Here is a 20,145-nt window from a genome sequence, read left to right on the forward strand (position 1 = left end):
CCACATAAAGGAGTCCACATAGAGGAGTCCACCCGGGGGAGTCCACATGGGGGAGTCCACACGGGGGAGTCCACACCGGGGAGTCCACACAGGGGAGTCCACACGGGGGAGTCCACACAGGGGAGTCCACACAGGGGAGTCCACATAGAGGAGTCCACATGGGGGAGTCCACATAGAGGAGTCCACATAGAGGAGTCCACATAGAGGAGTCCACATAGAGGAGTCCACACGGGGGAGTCCACACGGGGGAGTCCACACGGGGGAGTCCACATAGAGGAGTCCACACAGGGGAGTCCACATAGAGGAGTCCACACGGGGGAGTCCGCACAGGGGGAATCCACACGGGGGGAGTCCACACGGGGGGGGGGGGGGGAGTCCACGGGGCGGGGGAGTCCACACCAGGGGGGGGGAGTCCACATAGAGGAGTCCACACGGTGGGAGTCCACATAGAGGAGTCCACACAGGGGAGTCCACATAGAGGAGTCCACACGGGGGAGTCCGCACGGGGGGAATCCACACGGGGGGAGTCCACACGGGGGGGGGGAGTCCACGGGGCGGGGGAGTCCACACCAGGGGGGGGGAGTCCACATAGAGGAGTCCACACGGTGGGAGTCCACATAGAGGAGTCCACACGGGGGAGTCCACACGGGGGGGGGGGCGGGGGGGGGGGGAGTCCACACGAGGGAGTCAACACGGGGGAGTCCACAAGGGGGAGTCCACGTCCCTGCCTCTGCAGGGGAGGCAAATGTTGCTCGTGCTGAATAAAGCAGGACTTCACAGCCCCGACAAAGGGAGCCCAGAGGCCCGGACTCTGGGGAGAATCATGTGCTTAGGGACAGGATCAGCTGCTCTCCCTGTCCACCTTTCCAAGCAGACACGAGGCCCGAAGAACACGGCTGGCGGCTTCCTCTCTTCCCTCTGTCCCTTGTCCACCCGCACGGGCCCTGGAGGCCACCCGTCCCTGACCTGTGCTGCAGAAGTTGGGGAAGATTTTATCTCTGTGGTCTAGTGAGGAATCTCGACATCCTAGATTCATATCTTGGCTTTGCTGCTGGCTAGTGTGCAGCTTGGCCAGGTCACTGACCCTTAGCTGAACGTTAGCTTCCTCATGTTTAAAATAGAGATGACAAAAGGGAGTCAGAAAAAGATTTATAGTGACGTTTTCACGGGACATCATTTAGCCCGTGCCCAGCATGGGCCCCACACAGGCACGAGCAGGGGCGTTCTAGCATATTCTGAGTCTCTTTCATGACTGTCTGTTCTCCCGTGCGTTCCAAAGGCGTCCCACCTTTGGTAGCCATGAGCACCCAGAGGGCTCCCTTTTGCCCTCCCTGTGACCTAGTGCTGGGGGGGGGGTGCCCACACTGCTGCCGCCGCCCTTGCCAGCTCTGCCAGTCATGGCCATCACCATCAAGGTGCCCACACTTGCAGCCCCGCAGGCCTCTCTCATCAAGAGAGACCGCAATAGCAGATTCCGCCCTGCCCCCTCCCTTCTGAGTCACAGCAGTCTGAAAAAGTGAATCCCGTGTGTGCTGTGCACTAAGCCGTTGTCACCACAGTTAATTAATAAACTGCCCCGGGTATCCAGAGCTCAGGAGAGGCCTGAGACAGTCCTCGGACTTGGGCTCTTTTCCCAGGTGTCAGCTGTCAGTCGTGGCTGGGGAGGTAGGTGGGCCTGGTGTCTGCTTTGAAGTCCCCTCGGGCCCCTGATTCGGCCACCGGTGCAGGCTCTTCCCTCCGGACATAGACGGAGCAAGCACACGTGACTGAAGAGCCTTGTGCAGGGCTCGTCACAAGGGCCTGTGGCAGGGACTTTACCAAGGTCTCCTTATGTCCCTTCCATTTGCTAGAGGTTGTCAAAGCTGCAGAAGCACAATGCAGAGCTGGAGTTGCAGAGAGAGCAGGCAGAGCTGACGCTGCAGGAGAAGACCGAGGAGCTGAAAGGTAGCCGCCGGCACTGGGTGTCACTCAGCGGTGTGGGTGTGGCGGGGCCTCTGTGTGTCCTTGGTGCATCACACATCAAGGGGATGAGTGCATTTAAAAGGCGCTTGCTTCACCCTGTCTGCGCCTCACAGCCAGCAGCCCTGAGGTTTTACCCAGGGAAGAGCATGTGAATGTGTGGTGCCTGGTATGCGTGTGTGTACTGTGTTGTTTTTGTGTGTGTGAGTGGTGAGAGTGTGCGTGTGAGAGTGTATTTGTAAGAGTGTGTGAGTATGAGAATTTGTGTATGAGTGTGTGTGTAAGAGTGTGTGAGTATATGAGAATTTGTGTATGAGTGTGTGTGTAAGAGTATGAATGGATGTGAGTATATCAGTGTGCAGAAGAGTATGAATGCAATAGTGAGTGTGCACATGTTTGTGAGAGAGCGCGTGTACAAGAGTTTATGGGTGTTCATGAGTGTAAGTGTGTGGGGTATGTATGTGTTTAAGAGCTTGCAGTTGTGTATGAGTGTGAGGATGTGTGTACATAAAAGTATGAACATGTGTATGAGTAGATAAATGTAAGTGTGGGGACACAAGTGTGGTAAGGGTGTGAGTGTGTATAAGTGTGAGTGTGTAGTTTGAGGTGTATAAATGTGTGTGTTTAAGAGTATCCATAAATATATGGAGTGTATAAGAGTGTGAGTGGATGAGTGTGTGTGTAAGAGAGTGAATATGAAGGAGTATTCATGAGCCTTCATGAGTGTGTATGTGGAGATGTGTGTATGAGTGTGTTTAAGAGTGTCTGTGAACATAGGAGTGTATGTACGTGTGTTAAGAGCCTTGTGAGTGGCCTGCGGGACCTTGCACACGCTCTGCCCAGCATGTGGACCAAAGGGCACCAGGCCTGGGGTACAGGGCAGAGTGGAGGAGCAGCCCAAGATGGAGAGGAAGTCAGTCAGTGCCTCCAGGTTAGGACAGGATTGTGGGGTTCCAGCAAGAAGGCACACCCTGACTGTGGCCCAGCCTTGGGGCCCACTGAGGCAGTGAGGAGCAGAGAGGCCAAGGAGTAGCTGGAGCCTGAGTAGGGAGGGGCTCACCTCCTTACGTGCTTTTTGTTGCACTACCCTTGAGTAGTTGTTGGGGGGGGGTCCTAACTTCTTTACGTGAAGGTTGCCACAAGAATAATTAAGTTCTAAGAAGTGTAGCTGGAGAATTGCCTATTTGGTGGTGCCAGTAGCACGTTTGGGTGGGGAATTTCAATAGAGCTGCTATTTTGAAGCCCCCTCACCTACGTATCTGGTTTACGAAGGGCAGACGCCCTCACTCTGAGTCTGAGCTGAACCAACCCTCCACGGTGATTCTGAAGCATGAAACAATGAAGACATTGTCTTGGCAGATTTGTTTCAAAGAGTGTTCTCTGTCCACAGAAAAAATGGACAAGCTCACCAGGCAGCTGTTCGATGACGTGCAAAAAGAGGAACAGCAGAAACTGTAAGAGACCCTTGCCTCAATGCCGCCACCCACTGAGCTGTCCTTCCCTTCCCTTTCTCCTTTTCTCTCCCTCCCTTCTCTCCTCTCCCTTCCTTCTCTCCTTCCTTTCTTTCTGACATGGTCTCAGGTATCACTAGCTGGCCTTGAGCCTCCTCCATTAGCCAAGGATGTCCTTGAACCTCTGACCCTCATAGCCCTCCCTCAGCAGCGCTGGGATTACAGCTGTGCCCCACCACTGCTGGCCAGCCCTCCAACGGGGCTACATCCCCATCCGCTCTCTGCTGCTTTCTGTTTGGCTTCTCAGCTTGCAGCTAGCATAATCCAGATCCAGGCGGGCAGGGTGTGGATATTTTTAAAAAGTGGGGATTTTAGTCTTGAGGGCTTCAGCTCTACAGAGTACAGCCTCAAATGATGCCCATGCTCTGGAGTTGTCCATACTCCCACGCTGATGGACCCTCACTGGTCCCCATGGCCTTGGGTTGGACCAGCCTCCTTCCCATCTCAATTATAAACCATCTGCTAATTCCCCGAGATTCCAGTCTGGGCTCCTCTTCTCTGAAGGAGTCAGTGGTTTATAGATCTAAGTGAGGGGCATGATGGAGTGATGGGGAGATGTGGGAGATTCTTGTCATGTTCCTAGGGAGACAAGATCTCAGGGCAGCCTGGGATGACGAGGTTCCACTTCCCTATACAGTTAGCGGAATAATCACGGTCTAGGTAAGGAGGTGAGTAAGGAGCCTTCCAAAGACGGAGGAGCCAGCTGCACAGGTCACCCTGAGCTCCTCAGAAGTGAGCAAAACTGTATCCGTCTTAGTCCTCCTTGCAGGTTCCTTTGGCCACTGGTCCCCTGCCTGTGTATGCTTGACCTGTCACAGTCCTCAGAGGCACAAACTACTGACAGACCCAACCGGTTCAGGCTGCAGGGTTTTCTTGTTTGTCTGTTTTCTGGCCTCTTGAAAATACTGTAGTGGATTTGGGGGGCTTGGGGGCGCAGGAATTTACAAAGTTTAAAGGTTTATTAATATCTACAAAAGGAGATGAGACTAAAATTGTTGTGGAGCATGGCTCTTCCTCAGAGCCTCTTCCTTGGTGCTATCAAAGCAAATTGATCAAGGTTCTGGGTCGGCATCCCAGCAGTGTGAGACTCTGGGTGTGAGGCCCTGACAAACCTGTCTCCTCCTTTGGCGTGGAGGTGTCTCCTCTCAATATTTCCAGAATATTATATATTTTATTCAAAGACTATATAAGCAAATCTAAGCTAGTTTTCCTTTTCTTCTTTTGCTGTCTAGACTTCTTGAAAAGAGTTTTGAGCTGAAAACGCAAGCCTATGAGAAACAGATAGAGTCTCTGAGAGAAGAAATTAAAGCCCTCAAGGACGAGAAGACGCAGCTCCATCATCAACTGGAGGAGGGACGGGTCACCGCTGACAGCCTGAAGGGGGAGGTGGCCCGCCTGAGCAAGCAGGCAAAGGTGGGGTGTGCTGGCTTTAGGACCTCTGGTGATGCCCTGGATCTGCACGGAGATAGTGGAAAGGCCTCAGATTTGGGGTTCAAGAGGGACCCCAGGTGGGCTGTCCTTTTGGCAAGATATTTATAGTATCATAGACAGCATGGTGGGGGTGTTCTGAAGAGAGCTCAGATGAGGCATGGTGTGTGTTTTTGGGGGGTACCCTTCTTACGGATTCGGGCAGCTTGAGGAGATTCCGTGCTGTGTAGATGAGGAGCCAGCACTATATGCTTGTAGTCAGGTTATCTCAGATTCCTGGGTGGCAGGGGCCGTGGCAATGGTCCAGCCCTTCATCTAAGTAGGGTGTGTCCATCATCCAGGAGGTGCCCCTGCAGCCTCTGCTCGCTTAGGGTGCTTGGGAACATCTTTGGGGAAGTCAGAGTCAGAGTCATGGTCACGGGTGTGTGTGTGTGTGTGTGTGTGTGTGTGTGTGTGTGTGTGTGTGTGTGTGTGCCCTCTCTTCTACAGCAGCTGAGAGAGTGAAAAGGGCTGATGCAGGTTGAGTGTGGCCCTAGCAGCTCCCAGCTCAGTCTTACAGCATCTCTGTGTTCCCAAGACATCAGTCAACCGGAACAGCCACACAGACCGAAGGCACACCGAACCCGAGGGTTCTGTTCCCCAACGTCCCAGCCTCTGGGCTGTCTGAAACCGTATTTCATGTTTGAAAAGCCAGTTTCTGACTTTCAGGTTGTAATTATACAGTTATTTGAATAGGCTGACTAAAAGAATACTTCCAATTTAAATTATAAAATCAGGTGCACCCTTATTATTTATCACATTATAAACTTATGAATACCTGTACTAACGTGAAATTGTTAGGATCTTCCACTGATCAGAACATTCACACGAGTCATGGCCCAGGCCTGGGGATAGCCCAGTCAGTAGAGTTCAGGTGTAGTGTTTCACTCCTGTAATCCCAGCCCTGGGGAGACAGGCAGGAGAAGCAGGAGATGCTCAAGCTATCCTCAATTGCAGAGGGAGCTAGAGGCCATACTAGACTGTATGAGGCCCTGTCTCAAGAAATCTGTTCCAGAGTGGTAATAAGTACAGTTAATAGTAGAGTATTACACACTTTAAAATTGTTAAGAAAATAACTTTCAATATTCTCAACTACAAAATGTTTGAGAGAGAGAGATGTGCTGGTTATCTTGACTTAATTTCCCATATTACATTCATAAATCACAACCTCACTTTGTTACCCATATAACATATATATACATATATGGTTATACTTTGTCAATCTATAATAAAAGTTAAAAAATGAAATTTACAAGCTGAGAAAGAAAAATCACTTAGAAGAATATTTTAATAACTTACCAAACATTAAAATACTGGTGCTGTCTATATTTTCATAAAATACATAAACATTCATAGAAATTTAATAAAAAGTTCTTGAGAGAAATAAAATTTAAAAACAACAATAAGCCATGTGTGAGCTGTGTATAGACAATGACTCCTTACTAGAAATCATAACCAAATGTCTCCCTGTTGTCTTGAGGATTTGTTTATTTTGAAATAAGTTCTCCATATGTCACCCTGGCTGGCCCTGAACTCAGGATCCTCTTGCCTCAGCCTCCCAAGTGCTAATGGTAGTGCCCGTCTGATCGTCTGATCGTTCAGTACAGAGTATTGTTTCAGAATGCAGATCTCCGATGTGTGCAGAGGACAGGAAGAGCACACCTGTTCTTTACAGGGAATAATCATAGAGCCACGCCCAGCTGCTTCCTGTTCTCAAATGCAGAGAATTTCACTCTAAAGTCAGAAAGATGTCAAGCTTCTACTAAACATGTAAAACACATGTTAGAAAGCCCTGCTATGTCCTGTGTGACTGTGGGGCAGACATGTGTGCTCTGTAAGAGCTTCTTCCATCAGAACTGTCCGTCTACGTTCCTCTGGGTTTCCATCTTTTTATAGAAGTACCTTGCTCTAGCCAGTAGTCTACTGGTCTCCTGTTGTTTAAATGTGGGGAACTTGGGGAGAGTGGATCACATGATCATAATCCTTTAACTTGTCTATTCTGGGAAGTCAATTCCGTGACTGCTGGGTTTCAATACCAACTGGATAATCTTATGGGCATTGGTGTTTTTGCCTGAGGGCATCAGATCCCCTGGAACCAGAGTTACGGACAGTTGTGTGCTGCCATGTGGTGCTGGAAATTAAACTCAGGTCTTCTGGAAGAGCAACCAGTGCTCTTAACCTCTGAGTCATCTCTCCAGGCTAATCTCAATTGGAGGAATTGTGAGCCTGCACTTAGCGTGAGATGCCAGTAGATGTCACTCACTTCTTCTAATGCACTGAGAGGTCCGGCTTACAAAGATCTTAACCATCATCATCAAGCTCTCTGTGTTACAGGCAGTCTGAAGATTGCCAGTAAATGCAAATATTACCTTAAAATATGTAAAGAATCACAGAGAGCGGAGGCCTTAGATTGGACAGTCTTGGCTTCCCATGTCCTTGGCACATGACCCCAAAGGTGTCATTTGGCCTTCAATTAGTGTAGATTCATTTTCTAGTCAATGAGGGCTCGGCTTCTTCTCCTCACCTCAAGGCCTGTTAGGACAGTTAGGTGTCCAGGTTGAGCTCTCAATGTTTGATCCCCTTCCTCTGTGGAGTCAGGAGCTGCGGCCTGTCAATACTCAGGAGTACTAGAGTATTCTAAGAGGGCTTTTCACCTCTGCTATCCCCGAGAATGTTTCTGTCTACAACCCCCCCCCCACACACACACACACACACAAACCCATAGTCTTCCTTGAGCTAAGCTTGCAGTGTGAACAGCAGCAGGTGCAGCCTTTTGACCAGCAGAGATGCTTGTAGGAAACTGTCCCCAAGTGGCCCTCCCAGGGTGCTGAGCGCCCCCCCCCCCACCGCCACCCCCAGTTGCTTCTCCTCTCAGCCTAGCTGAAGACAAAAGCTTCCTAGGAAGGCGGCACCCTTACCTCCACGCCCCCACACCTCTATCCCTCCCCACCACCCACTGTCTCTTCAGGCTCACTGTCCACTGAAAGACAATCTTAGTACCTATTCACCTCAGCTTGGCCCCAGCCCTTCTCATGGCAAACCCGTAATTGTTTTCTCCCTTGACAGTAGGGAAGCTGATTTCGGCAACCTAGTAGAGCTGGGGAACAGTCGCATTCGGAGCAGTTGAGCTGCTTCAGGGCAGGCTGTGAGGCTGTGAGAGCTGGCTAAGATTCCAGCCGGGAAACTGCACGGAGGCCGGCCGCTGGGCTCCGTATGTCCCGGGACAAGGATGTGCCCTTGTCTGATGAAAAGTGTAACGGCTGTTTTCTCTGCCCTTGGTTTGTTCGTGCCTCTGGTTTAGACCATCTCTGAGTTTGAGAAGGAGATAGAGCTGCTGCAGGCGCAGAAGATAGACGTGGAAAAACACGTGCAGTCACAGAAACGGGAGATGAGAGGTACCGGGGCACGGGCTGGCTAGTGGGCAGGGGAGAGGTACGGGGACATGGGCTGGTTAGTGGGCAGGGGAGAGGTACGGGACATGGGCTGGCTAGTGGGAGGTATGGAGGGTAGTCTAATGGGTTGGTAGCCAGCTGTTTGGTTATTCAGCAGCAGACTATAAGAAACCACTCTGGAGAGGCCATGGGGAAGAAAGTCATGGTCAAATTCGATTTATGCGCTCTCCCTTTCCTTCCAGAACGGATGTCAGAGGTCACCAAACAGCTTCTGGAGAGCTATGACATTGAAGATGTCAGAAGCAGGTAATCAGTTTTACATTATCAGACATTTACAAACATAAAACAGGTTGTAGAAGCTGGGCAGTGGTGGCGCACACCTTTAATCCCAGCACTTGGGAGGCAGAGGCAGGCGGATCTCTGTGAGTTCGAGGCCAGCCTGGTCTATAGAGTGAGATTCAGAACAGACTCCAAAGCTACTGAGAAACCCTGTCTTGGAAGAAAACAAAACAAAACAAAACAAACAAACAAAAAACAGGTTGGAGAGGTGGTCTTAGCAAAGTGTTAGCATGTGAATTTGATCCATACAACCTATGCTTTTTAAAAGAAAGAAAGAAAGAAAGAAAGAAAGAAAGAAAGAAAGAAAGAAAGAAAGAAAGAAAGAAAGAAAGAAAGAAAGAGAAAAGCTAAGCAAGGTGTTACATGCTTGTGATGTCCCAACCACTGGGACAGTAGAAACAGACGGATCCCTGGGCTTACTGACCAGCTAGTCTAGTCTAATCAATGAGCTCCAGGCCAGTGAAAAGACCTGCCTCAACAAAAAAATGGTATTAGAAGTTGGAGGGACAGATGGTTCAGTGGTTAAGAGCGTTTGCTGCCCCTGCAGAGGACCAGGGATCAGCAGTTCCCAGTACCCATGTCAAATGACTCACAACCACCTGTAACTCCAGCTCCATGGGAGAATATGACGCCCTCTTCTGGTCTCCACCAGCACACACACACACACACACACACACACACACACACACACACACATCTTTTAAAAAGCAAGGTGAATAGTTCTGTAGGAATGACACACACAGACCATGTAATGAATGCATGAGCAAGGTTGGACATGTGTGCCTTCTTTGTTTTATTTTCCAGGCTCTCTGTGGAAGATCTGGAACACTTAAATGAGGACGGAGAACTTTGGTTTGCCTATGAAGGACTAAAGAAAGCAACTCGGTTAGATGTTCCCTTTGGGCTCTGTTTGTTATTGTTGTTGTTGTTTTCCAGAGACTATACAATGTTGGGAAGGTCATCTTACCTAGATTTGACATGTGAATGAAATGCTTATGGTAAAATTATCTGGTAACCCCTAGAAAGACTTTTCTAAGAATTCAGCCATTTGCCTGGTGAGCAGACCTAATGATCAAACCTGTAGTCTGTTTGCTAAAAACTGGTTACAGGGCTGGGCATGTAGCTCAGTTAGGAGAGTGCTTGCCTGGCGTGCATAAAACTCTGGTTTCCATCCCTTGTACTGAATAAATGGGGCGTGACAGAGCTCACCTGTAACCCCAGCACTTGGAAATCAAAATGGGGAAATGCAAGGTCGTTGTAAACTACCAAAAAAGTTGGGGGCTAGCCTGGGCTAGAGACCCTACCTCAAAAAGCAAAGAAAATTTGTACTGCAGAGATGGCTCAGCAGTTAAGAACATTGACTGCTCTTGGAAAGGACCCAGGTCCGTTAGATTTCCAGCACCCACACGGCAGCTCACAACCATCTATAACTCCAGCTCCAGGAGATCAGATGCCCTCTTCTGTCCTCCACAGGCAGTGCACACACATGGTATACATGCATACATACATGCAGGCAAACACACACAAAATAAAAATGCATGAAAATGTTTAAAGGGAAAACAAAACCTTGTTATATAAGCAGCTGATTGAACTGAGGACGCTTCTGCATTTCTTTAAATTAATGAACTTTGTTGTCTTACAGAAGCTTTAGGTCCACGGCAAACTGAGTTGAAAATAGATTTCTCACCAGGCATGATGGCACATGCCTTTAATTCCAGCATTAGGGAGGCAGAGGCGGTTGGATCTCTTTGAGTTCAAAGCCAGCATGGTCTAGATATGGAGTTCTAGGACAACCAGAGCTACATAGTGAGAGAGAGAGAGAGAGAGAGAGAGAGAGAGAGAGAGAGAGAGAGAGAGAGAGAGAGAAGAAGAAGAAGAAGAAGAGGAGGAGGAGGAGGAGGAGGAGGAGGAGGAGGAGGAGGAGGAGAAGAGAGAGAAGAGAGAGAGAGAGAGAGAGAGAGAGAGAGAGAGAGAGAGAGAGAGAGAGAGAGAGAGAGAATATGAGAATGAACACTTTAATCCCAGCATTCAGGAGGCAGAGTCAGGTGGATCTCTGTGAGTTCAAGGCCAGCCTGGGCTACCAAGTGAGTTCCAGGAAAGGTACAAAGCTACACAGGGAAACCCTGTCTTGAAAAAACAAAAAAAAAAGAGTTCTTATATATACCTCAATATCATGTGCAGCCTCCCCACTGGCTCATATGACCGTGTGTGGTGACCTAGCAGGGCCCTCCCCCCACAAAAGGCTCACATTAAGGATTCATCTTGTACACTCAGTAAATCCTCACAAGTGTACAGGACACATCATTCCAACTGAATCATGCAGAGCAGAGGTTTTAAACTATTAACTAAAAGCACAGCTGAATTACTGAAATGAAATGTCTTTGTCATTCACTGCGTGTTACCCACACACACTGTTTTATAACAGTGGGCAGGGTCCTCTGGTTACAGTTCCCGACTCCCTCCCTCCTCTCTGGGAAGGCACTGTCAGCTTTAGTCCTGAGGGTGAAGCACTGACCCTTCTTTCTTGGCTGTGGCACGGTGGCCCCTCTGCGGTCAGCCCAGCAACACGGAGACCATGGGCTCATTCCTCTCCCCTTCCTCCAACAGCGTTCTGGAGAGCCATTTCCAGTCTCAGAAGGACTGCTACGAAAAAGAGATTGAAGGCCTGAACTTCAAGGTCGTGCATCTGAGCCAGGAAATCAACCACCTGCAGAAGCTGTTCAGAGAGGAGACGGGCATCAATGAAAGCATCCGTCACGAAGTCACCAGGCTGACATCAGAGAACATGGTAGGCCTGGCCATGGCATGCAGCCACTGTCCATTGTCCCAGACGTTATTCTCTGGTGGAGCAAAAATCAGTTCTTTGCAGCCAAACAATTGGTTTCAACTAGTTCTCTAGTGGTAAATAACTAAGTTAGAAGATAAATCTATACAATGTCCCCAGGCTGGAGAACACTCAGATTAGACTTACCATGTGTTTGATTACCACATAATGGGTTCAAATTCTGTGAATGTTCATAGATTTAATTCTAACCCCAAATCCCTGCAAAGAAACCCAAAACAGACCAAGGCAAAAGTGTGGCTCTTGAGAAGGGTATATGTTATGTCAGTCCATCTGTTCATCCCCTATATCTCCCCTGGATCTTCTCCTTTTTGTGTTTATCTGGTCCTTTTTTCTCATTTGCAACTGCTGAATGCTTTCAGGATCTATAGACACACACACACACACACACACACACACACACACACACACATACACACACACACACAGAGAGAGAGAGAGAGAGAGAGAGAGAGAGAGAGAGAGAGAGAGAGAGAGAGAGAATGTTTTTAAGATACACAGACACACACATACAGAGACACATAATGCTTTCAAGATACACGCCGAGTGCTTTTAAGATACACACAGAGCCGGGCGGTGGTGGCACACGCCTTTAATCCCAGCACTCGGGAGGCAGAGCCAGGAGGATCTCTGGGAGTTCGAGGCCAGCCTGGTCTACAGAGTGAGATCCAGGACAGGCACCAAAACTACACAGAGAAACCCTGTCTCAAACAAACAAACAAAAGATACACACAGACAAACATGCATACATATACACACAACACTTTCAAGATCTACACACACACACACACACATCCTGATCCTTATCCTTCGGTCACAATCTCACTTCTTTGTGAGCTGATGGGTCTTCTCAAAGCTCATTAACCATCCTTCTCCCACACATCCTTCATTTTTCTCTGCAGCCACCCCATTCTGTCATGTGCCCCTCAGCAATGTGTGGTGATGCCGGCTGCTCCCCTGCTTCCGGGATTCCAGGGGATCACTACCTCACAAGCCACTGATTCTTTGCTTCTTCCCTCCTTCTCTGGCCAGACTATAACTTGGGACTCTCAGGCCAGCACCCCCAGGGAGGATACAGGAGTAGTTAAGGGGCTTCATAGGCTTGTGTATCCCTAGGATAAACTTTAATGAGGAACCCACAGTGAGATACGCTCCGAGGTATTCTTTGCTTGGGCTTCAGAGGCCTGGGTGTCTGTATAAACTTAGAGAACAGAAACACAACAAAGGAGAAGGGATTATGGAGAGCCCTGGATGGTTCCCGCTACAGAATGTTCCCAGATAGTAGTGCATGTCCTGTTCCAGGTGAGAAGGCATTGCTAGGCATGGGTGCAGTTTGGCACCTCTTTCCTTCCCAGGATAGCCATGTGAGAACTGTTCTCTCTGAGCATGCTGGGATTTTTGGAGACCACTGTGTCGGTCTTTAGATGAAGGGGGGGGGGACATAATGTCAATAAATCCCAGTGCCTCCGCTGGCCTCTTTACACAACTGTGTATTCTACAAACGGAACAGGGAGACAGGTGAGTGTTTGTTTGGGAGAGTGTAAAGTCCAGACTCAAGCATTGGTTATTCTAATAATTATTACTCTTCTCTGAAGATGATCCCAGACTTCAAGCAGCAGATTTCAGAGCTGGAGCGGCAGAAGCAGGATCTTGAATCCCGCCTGAAGGAGCAGACGGAGAAGATGGAAGGTAATGGAATCATCCTGTCCTACTCTTAGACTCCAGCATCTAGGAAATGCATGGGAAGCCACGGCTTTGGGGGTGTTAAGCTGTGGTCCGGGGCCAGGCAGGTAACACAGGGGTCAGAGGATCGCTGTGTGGAGGACAAGAATGGGTACAGTATTAAAGGGGCGGCTTCCTTTAAGTTCCGTGGGTGTCTGGCACAGTGGGAATGTAGCCCCTGGTCCTGCTATTACTATTTTTAAAGAGAATCCAGAAACCTAGATGTTCAAATAAAATGTCACTCTTAAATAACACTTTACAAACAAACAAACAAACAAACAAAAGCCCTAAGCCTTGCTCAGACCAAGTAAAACCTAATCTCTGACTGGATGTGGGTGGATTAGGACCTTAGAGCTGGGAAAATAATGACAGCCCCAGAGTAGAGCTCAGTGGCACGGATGACCACCGACAGCACTGACAGGTTTCTCATGATAGGAAAACTGGAAGAGCCGTTTGGTCACCCAAATCAAGCCCGAGAAGATGAAGGAACGCAGGCCAAGTGAGTGTTCTGGTGGGGACTGACCAGGAGCCTCGCCCATCTGTGCAGACACCAACACTAGGGTGGTCACACCGACGCCCAGAGCCCCTTGTCCCTTCCTCAGGGCGGTGGCGGCTCCAGGAAAAGAGAGGCTGAGGGATAAGATCCCAGAACTGCAGGAGGCCAGTGAGTTCCTGAAGAAGCAACCAGAAGCTGAAGGGGAAGTCAGGTGTATCCTCCACCAAGAGGCGTCGTCCGGGCTGTCTTTGGAAAACAGGGTGAGGAGTACGGATGATTGGCTCCTGGGTGGCGACGTTGCTGAGCAGGGAAGTGTGCCACCTCACAGGCTTTCCTCAGAGCATCTGGGTCCTTATCTCAAAGACCGGTGGTTATAAAACTCAGAGTAGAGTGCTCACCATCTGCACAACCGCACAGTCCGGACCTGGTGGTGAACGCCTGTAATCCCGGCACTCGGGGGTGGAGGCAGGAGAATCAGAAGAAGTTAAAGGTCATCCTTGAAGGGAGTTTGAGAACATCCTGGTATGTGTGAGACCCAGTCATAAAGAGAAGGGGAAAAAAATAACAGTAGTCACTTTCAGAAGAACCGGAACACTCTACAGGAAAGGGAAAGCGATGCCCAAACCTGAACAGTCTCTCTGGCGCCCTCTTCTGACAGCCAAAGAGCCCATTTCCCTGCTCTGATTTTTAAAGTCTGAATTGGACGTTAATTTATAATCAAAGAAATAGATCAAGATGTACTACATCCATAAAGTAGGAGGTTGCAAAAAGATATTAATCATATGAAATGGGTGATACGTGGAAGGATCAGAAATCAAATGTCACATCTTGTGTAATTTCTGTAGTACAGAATAGCTAGAATAGGAAAACCCACAGGGACAGTCAATTGGTGACCACAGAAATAGACTAGAGAGTGAAAGCTAATGGCTTCAGGGTTTTTAATTTTTTTAAATTACATTTGTATGTGTCTTATTTAAGGTTCCTATTGATGAGATAAAACAACATGTCTAAAAGGAACTTGGGGAAGAAGGGGTTTATTTCAGCGTACAGTTACACATCACAGTCCACCATGGAGGGAAGTCAGGGCAGGAACGCAAGGCAGAAACTGAAGCAGAGGCCGTAAAGGAACATTGCTTACCGGCTTATTGCTCATGGTTTGCTCAGCCTGCCTTCTTCTATCATCCAGGACCACCTGACCAGGGATGGTACCACCCACAATGGGGTACATCAATCAGTAATCAAGAAAACTCCCCACAGGCCAATCTGCTGGGGGCATTTTCTGAATTGAGGTTCTCTCCTCCCAGTGACTCTAGCTCATGTTATGCTAGCAAAAAAAATTAAACTAACTAGGACAGTGTTTGTGTGTGTGTGTGTGTGTGTGTGTGTGTGTGTGTGTGTGTGTGTACAGCATGCAGGACCCACCATGTGGTATTGGGGATTGAACTCAGAGCACAGGCTTGGAGGCAAGCCCCTTGACCCTCTGAGGCAGCCCAGATGTAGGGGAACATTGAAGATATCTGGAACTGGATAATACAGAAAGCAGCTGCTGTGCAAATCATGTGTGTGAGTGAATTTTACAGTATGGGGAATACACAGCCATAAAGCCATTAACAAAAATCAAAGCCAAAGAAGCTATTTCTAAGAAGAGTCCTTGTTTCTGGGTTTCTGAAGGACCTTGAGGAGGAGTTAGACATGAAGGACAGAATGATTAAAAGGCTACAGGATCAAGTCAAGACTTTGACCAAGACGATTGAAAAAGGTAGGAGGGGTATGTCCTTATTCTTCCGAGCTTTCAGGTTAAGGTACTGTGTTCTGAAGTGTGCGTCCAGTCCTGTGTCCAAAGTACACAAAGCCAAAGGAATGATGCTCAGCTGGTCAGGTGAGGATCCAGGCGCAGGCTAGAGAAGCTTTGAGGTCTAGAGCAGCTTTTTGCACCACATAGCAAGAACACTGACGTTGTTTCAAGAGACACCCAGAAACAAATACGTTATCCCCTTCCTCTGTTAGTGCCTCACTTTCAAAATGATATTGTGAAGGAGCATCCAATTAATCATTTTGAAGGCCACCTCTCACACGCAGATACTGGATCCGTGAGTATCCATTTTCTACTAATGGAGAGAAGTAGAGGAGAAGAAGACAGACATGGCCTCCTGACCTCAGCTGAATGGCATGTCTAGCCTGGCCCCATGAGGCCCATGGGAAGGAAGCACCACATTTCTTCCCTCTGCTTCGGAGTCCATGCCCATGCCAGTCTTCGGCTCCTGCCGCGTTTCTCACTTTCCCTCTTCGTCCCATCTCTGCTTGCACAGGCGGTACCTGTCAGGCATCCCTTTCTCTTTCTGTGCTCATTCCTTTGAAGACCTCCTTTATTCTTAGGTACTCCATTTTCAACTTAAATTTGAAATATCTTCAGCCAAATTGAGGCTCTTTTCTCTTCAGTAATAGATGTCTGTTTTGGTTTTGGTTTTGGGGGTTCTTGGGGGGTGGGGAGTTTGTCATTGTCTTTCAAGACATGGCTTCTCTGTGTAGTAGTGACTGTCCTGGAACTTTCTATGTAGTAATACTGGCCTCGAATTCGGAGATCTGTCTGCCTCTGCCTCCCAAATACTGGGACTAAAGGCATACACCACCACTGCCCAGTCAATAATAGATGTTATGTGCCAATCTGCATCATGGGAGCAAGGGGCAGGTCTAGATATCCTGTCCTTTATGTCTCTATTAGAATTGCTGGATGGACAGATGTGTGGCTAGATAATGGATTGATGGATGGATGGATGATTCATGAATAGATAGATGATAGACAATAAGTGGATGGATGGATGATAGGTGGATGGATGGATGATAGGTGGATGGATGGATGATAGGTGGATGGGTAGATGATAGGTGGATGGGTAGATGACAGATGGATGATAGGTGTATGGATATATCAATGGAGGATGGATGATGGACAGATGGACAAAAAGGGGTAGATGAACAAAATAATGAGCTAACTTCTCTATATAATGTCTACCCAAACCCATATTTAATCTTCTTTTCCTGAGCCCCAGATTCATTTTGTCTTTCACTACTTCCTTCCAGCTCAACACATTTAAATCAGAACTCTTTTCTGCCTGAATCAGTTATCCATCATTACATAATGTATTACCCCAAACTTAGCAACCCAACAGTAATACCACTGAGTTTGTGGTGGTTTATCACAGGGGCCATAGGAGATGGGCAGATGCCCCCCTGTGGTCAAGACACGTGTCTCAGCACTCTGTTCCCCGAGTCTTGCACCCTTCACTGTAGATAACATCCGGGCACTATCTTGGGCTTCTTTCCCTCCCCACTGTACTGGAGATGAATGAGGCCTCATTCAAGGACATCTTGGCCTTTTCAGCGTGGCCGTACTCACAGGCAGAAATCACTATAGGGAGAAATCCGAAGCACCCAACGGTCCTAGCATAGCTGAAAGCTGCAGCAGCTTGTGAACAGGGTAAACTCAGACACTAGCCTCACTGTGAAATCGGGGAGTGTGGTTTAGTGTATGTCGTTGACTGTTTGCCTTTGTCTGCAGCCAACAATGTGCACCTGCCCTCAGGACCCAAGGAGTACCTCGGGATGCTGGAATACAAGAAAGAAGATGAGGCCAAGATCATCCAAAACCTCATTCTTGGTAGTCAAAGTCATACCCCTGGGTTATGCTTCTCTTTGAGAACTTGAATATCAGTCTGTTCAAAAGCCCTGGGGAGGGGCAGTTCTTTCTTTCTCTCTCTCTTCCTTCATGGTTTCTTCCCTAGCTTGAAGCTTCCCAGCTTCAGCCCTGACCAGGCGATTCTTGGTTGAGGGAAGGGTCTGTGCACTATGAACCACAGCACCATATCACTCACTTCTGCATACACTAGAAGCTGGTGTCAAGTTCCAGGGTTCACAGACACTGCCGGTGTCCTTTGGGGAACCAAGATAGTCCTCAGCTAAAAATCACTGCCCCAACCTTCTCCCAAGTCTAATCATGGGGTCAGGATGGAAGACAGAGCTCTTGGCCCTGGGCATAGTGGGGAACACCTGTAATCCCAGCAGTCAGGCAGAAATATTATGAGTCCCAGACCAGCCTGAACTACATACGAGACTCTCTCATACAAAACCAATGGCCAGAAATGTAGTTCAGTGGTTGAGCACTCAGTGTGCACAAGGACTGAGTTTGATCATCAGCACTGGAAAGAAGGGGAAAAAATCCAAGGCACGTTTGATCATCCTTATTTCTCAGCAGAAACTCCATGCTAGAGGTAACGGTGGCCCTGTGCTCTGTTTGACTTCTGCTGAGAAATCCATTTGCAGCCATCAAATGGGCTTCCCAGTTATACCCTAGATACAGAAATGTCCTAAAGTGCTTCCTCAGATGTCAGTGGTCTCGGAACCAATCTTACTACCCCGTCTTCACCATGACTCTTCCAAGGGAAGTGAAGACTGCCTTGCAGATGGCTGGTTCCAAGACCTTTAGGGGAAAAATGTTAATGCATGTGTGTATGTGTTTGTGTGAGTGCACAGGCATACACATACCCCCAGAGGCCAGAGAGGGTACCAGATGCCCTGGAGCTGGAGTTACAGGGAGTTGTTCACTGCCCAGTGTGGGTGCTAGGAGTTAAACTCTGGTCTTCTGCAAAAGAATTGTGTGCTCTTGGCTGCAACTCTCTCTCTCCATCCTCCCCAAGACCCTTAAAGAAAAAGATGCTGCCTTGATTCCTCTGCTTTGCAATGACCCCTCCCCCCAAGAGAACAAGAGGATCAGGCTGTTGATTACTTTTCAATCACTGTTAACAAAATGCCCGATGGAAACAGCAGGAGGAAAGATTTCTTTTGGCATGGCGGGCCTGTTGAGTTCATGGTGGTAAGAGAGTGAGGTAAAACCTGTTCACATCACAGCAGCTGGAAACAGAGATGGCGGCAGGGATTGTAATGACCTAATTTCACCAGTTAGGTACCAGCCTCCCCAAGTAGCACCATTAGCTAGAGAATAAGTGTTCAAAGCATAAGCTTCTAAGGGTCATTTCAGATTCAAACCCTAACACAGCCCTACCTGTATCTGTATCGACACAAAGGGACCTCTTCTCTGGGGCTGTCTTAACTTGGCCACCGGAGGGTCCTGTTTTCCATTCATACGCTTCCCTGTGAGGTTTCTCTCTTCACCCCTGCTCTGTCTCTCACCTCTCTCTCTTTAAGACTACTTATTTAATGTGTGTGAGTGTCTCCCTGCATGTATGCATGTATGTATGTATGCGCACCCTGAGCATTCTTGGTGTTCATGGAGAGCAGAAAAGGATGTCAGGTCCCATAGAACTGGAGTTAACAGATGGTTGTCAGCCACCCCATGGAAGCTGGGAACTGAATTGAGTCCTCTGCAAGAACAGTCAGTGCTCTTAACCTCTGAGCATCTCTCTGGTCCCACTCTGATATCTCTTATCCTGAGGCTAGCTTGTCTCCTCTACAGTACTGCTGGTCACTAGTGTTCAAGACAGCTTCCTGTGGCTTGAGATTGCTCCCATCCTTACCAAAGAGATTGGGGGTGAGGTACCTGGGCCTTGGGTTCCTTTCTTACACTGGGGATCCAATGTCTAGAGCCTCTTCACCAGGGAAAATTACAACTTCTTTCTCCTATCTGGCCTCTTAACAGAGAGAGCACTTTACAAATGGGGTGTGAGGCGAGCTGGTGACTCCCACCCCCCCCCACCCCACCCCCACCCCACCCCCCCACCCCGTTCACTTTTGCTAAGTAAGAACCCAGATTGAGTTTCTCAGAGAGAAGAGACACTGTGCTCTCAGACTCCACCCGAGCACAGAAAGGCCAGGAAGCCCACCCCAGCCCTCCCAGCAGCCGTCATAGGCGGAGAGATTCACCAGCAGCTGAGAGCATGTTTCTTTCTGCTACAGACCTGAAGCCCCGAGGCGTGGTGGTCAACATGATCCCCGGACTGCCAGCTCACATCCTGTTCATGTGTGTGCGGTACGCGGACTCCCTGAACGATGCCAACATGCTCAAGTCCCTCATGAACAGTGCCATTAGCGGCATCAAGCACGTGGTTAAGGTAGGCGTCGCCTTTGAGGCTGGTCCTTGGCATGGTGTCTGATTCGGAAACAGCTCTGGGAAATGCGCAGACACCCAGTGTTTGTCCACCCTTGGCCTCTGAGAAGCAAAGCTACTAAGGAAGGACAAATGGGCGAGGCTCCACCAGTGATCCCCAAAGACTTGTGGAGAGGCTCCAGCCTGGTAGCCACCAGCCTCACCACTGCACCCCCTCATGTGTGAGGGATATGTGCGCTCCACCCACGTAGCAGTAAGGGAAATGGAAAACTGGACGATTGTTGATCTCTTCCATTGCCACATATATGATTATCCTGCCTAAAACATTATTATTGGGGCTGGAGAGATGGCTCAGCAGT

At 48.8% G+C, this 20,145-nt stretch overlaps 1 protein-coding gene across 5 annotated transcripts in view; it reads left to right on the forward strand.

Annotated features, from left to right (window-relative positions):
* Positions 1–20,145, forward strand: part of Myo5c (myosin VC) — a 72,948-nt gene that overhangs the window by 43,425 nt on the left and 9,378 nt on the right. For 3 of the 5 annotated variants that reach the window (XR_013052823.1, XM_076576697.1, XM_076576699.1), the window contains 13 exons: positions 1,851–1,944; positions 3,350–3,413; positions 4,703–4,883; positions 8,239–8,332; positions 8,572–8,635; positions 9,473–9,553; positions 11,276–11,456; positions 13,106–13,199; positions 13,668–13,731; positions 13,814–13,988; positions 15,400–15,487; positions 17,285–17,383; positions 19,636–19,790. Coding sequence is in view for 3 of the 5 variants with exons in the window: in XM_076576697.1 (XP_076432812.1) it covers positions 1,851–1,944; positions 3,350–3,413; positions 4,703–4,883; positions 8,239–8,332; positions 8,572–8,635; positions 9,473–9,553; positions 11,276–11,456; positions 13,106–13,199; positions 13,668–13,731; positions 13,814–13,988; positions 15,400–15,487; positions 17,285–17,383; positions 19,636–19,790 (1,434 nt within the window). In the remaining 2 variants the exon portion in view is untranslated. The remainder of the gene's footprint in view (positions 1–1,850; positions 1,945–3,349; positions 3,414–4,702; positions 4,884–8,238; positions 8,333–8,571; positions 8,636–9,472; positions 9,554–11,275; positions 11,457–13,105; positions 13,200–13,667; positions 13,732–13,813; positions 13,989–15,399; positions 15,488–17,284; positions 17,384–19,635; positions 19,791–20,145) is intronic. The other 2 variants (XR_013052824.1, XM_076576698.1) reach the window with 1 other exon arrangement.

This window comes from Peromyscus maniculatus, chromosome 7 (genome assembly GCF_049852395.1).
Source record: "Peromyscus maniculatus bairdii isolate BWxNUB_F1_BW_parent chromosome 7, HU_Pman_BW_mat_3.1, whole genome shotgun sequence".
Lineage (NCBI taxonomy): Eukaryota > Metazoa > Chordata > Mammalia > Rodentia > Cricetidae > Peromyscus > Peromyscus maniculatus.